At 37.7% G+C, this 355-nt stretch overlaps 1 protein-coding gene across 1 annotated transcript in view; it reads right to left on the reverse strand.

Moving 5' to 3' along the window:
• Positions 1–355, reverse strand: part of LOC107636750 (vacuolar cation/proton exchanger 3-like) — a gene marked incomplete in the record, with an annotated part of 3,977 nt that overhangs the window by 1,481 nt on the left and 2,141 nt on the right. Inside the window, 1 exon segment of the mRNA XM_021121400.1 lies at positions 38–169. Within this exon segment, the coding sequence (XP_020977059.1) occupies positions 38–169 (132 nt within the window).

A 355-nucleotide genomic window follows, 5' to 3' on the forward strand; every position in this document is an offset into this window, starting at 1 on the left:
TTTTTTCAAAAAGAAAATTCAATAGCCAATTGTTTACCTCAATTGTGTCCACCACATATTCAGATAACAAGGCAATGAAGACAGTCATCCCAGCCAGCCATGCAACACCACTCCACACTCCAATCACAGCTTCTTCATCATCTGAACCATTCTCACCATCTCCATCCTCCTGAACCAATAATAATGAATTAATCAAATTAAATTATTATTCATTATTAGTTCAGGTAATTAATTATTAACTGAGCTTACATCTTCAGCTTCAAACAATGTCCTGTGTGTCCACAGCTGAAAGATAAGGTAAGCAAAATATGCAACCAACATGGTAATGCTGGCGGCCCTCGACAAGTACAGCGAT

This window comes from Arachis ipaensis, chromosome B04 (genome assembly GCF_000816755.2).
Source record: "Arachis ipaensis cultivar K30076 chromosome B04, Araip1.1, whole genome shotgun sequence".
Lineage (NCBI taxonomy): Eukaryota > Viridiplantae > Streptophyta > Magnoliopsida > Fabales > Fabaceae > Arachis > Arachis ipaensis.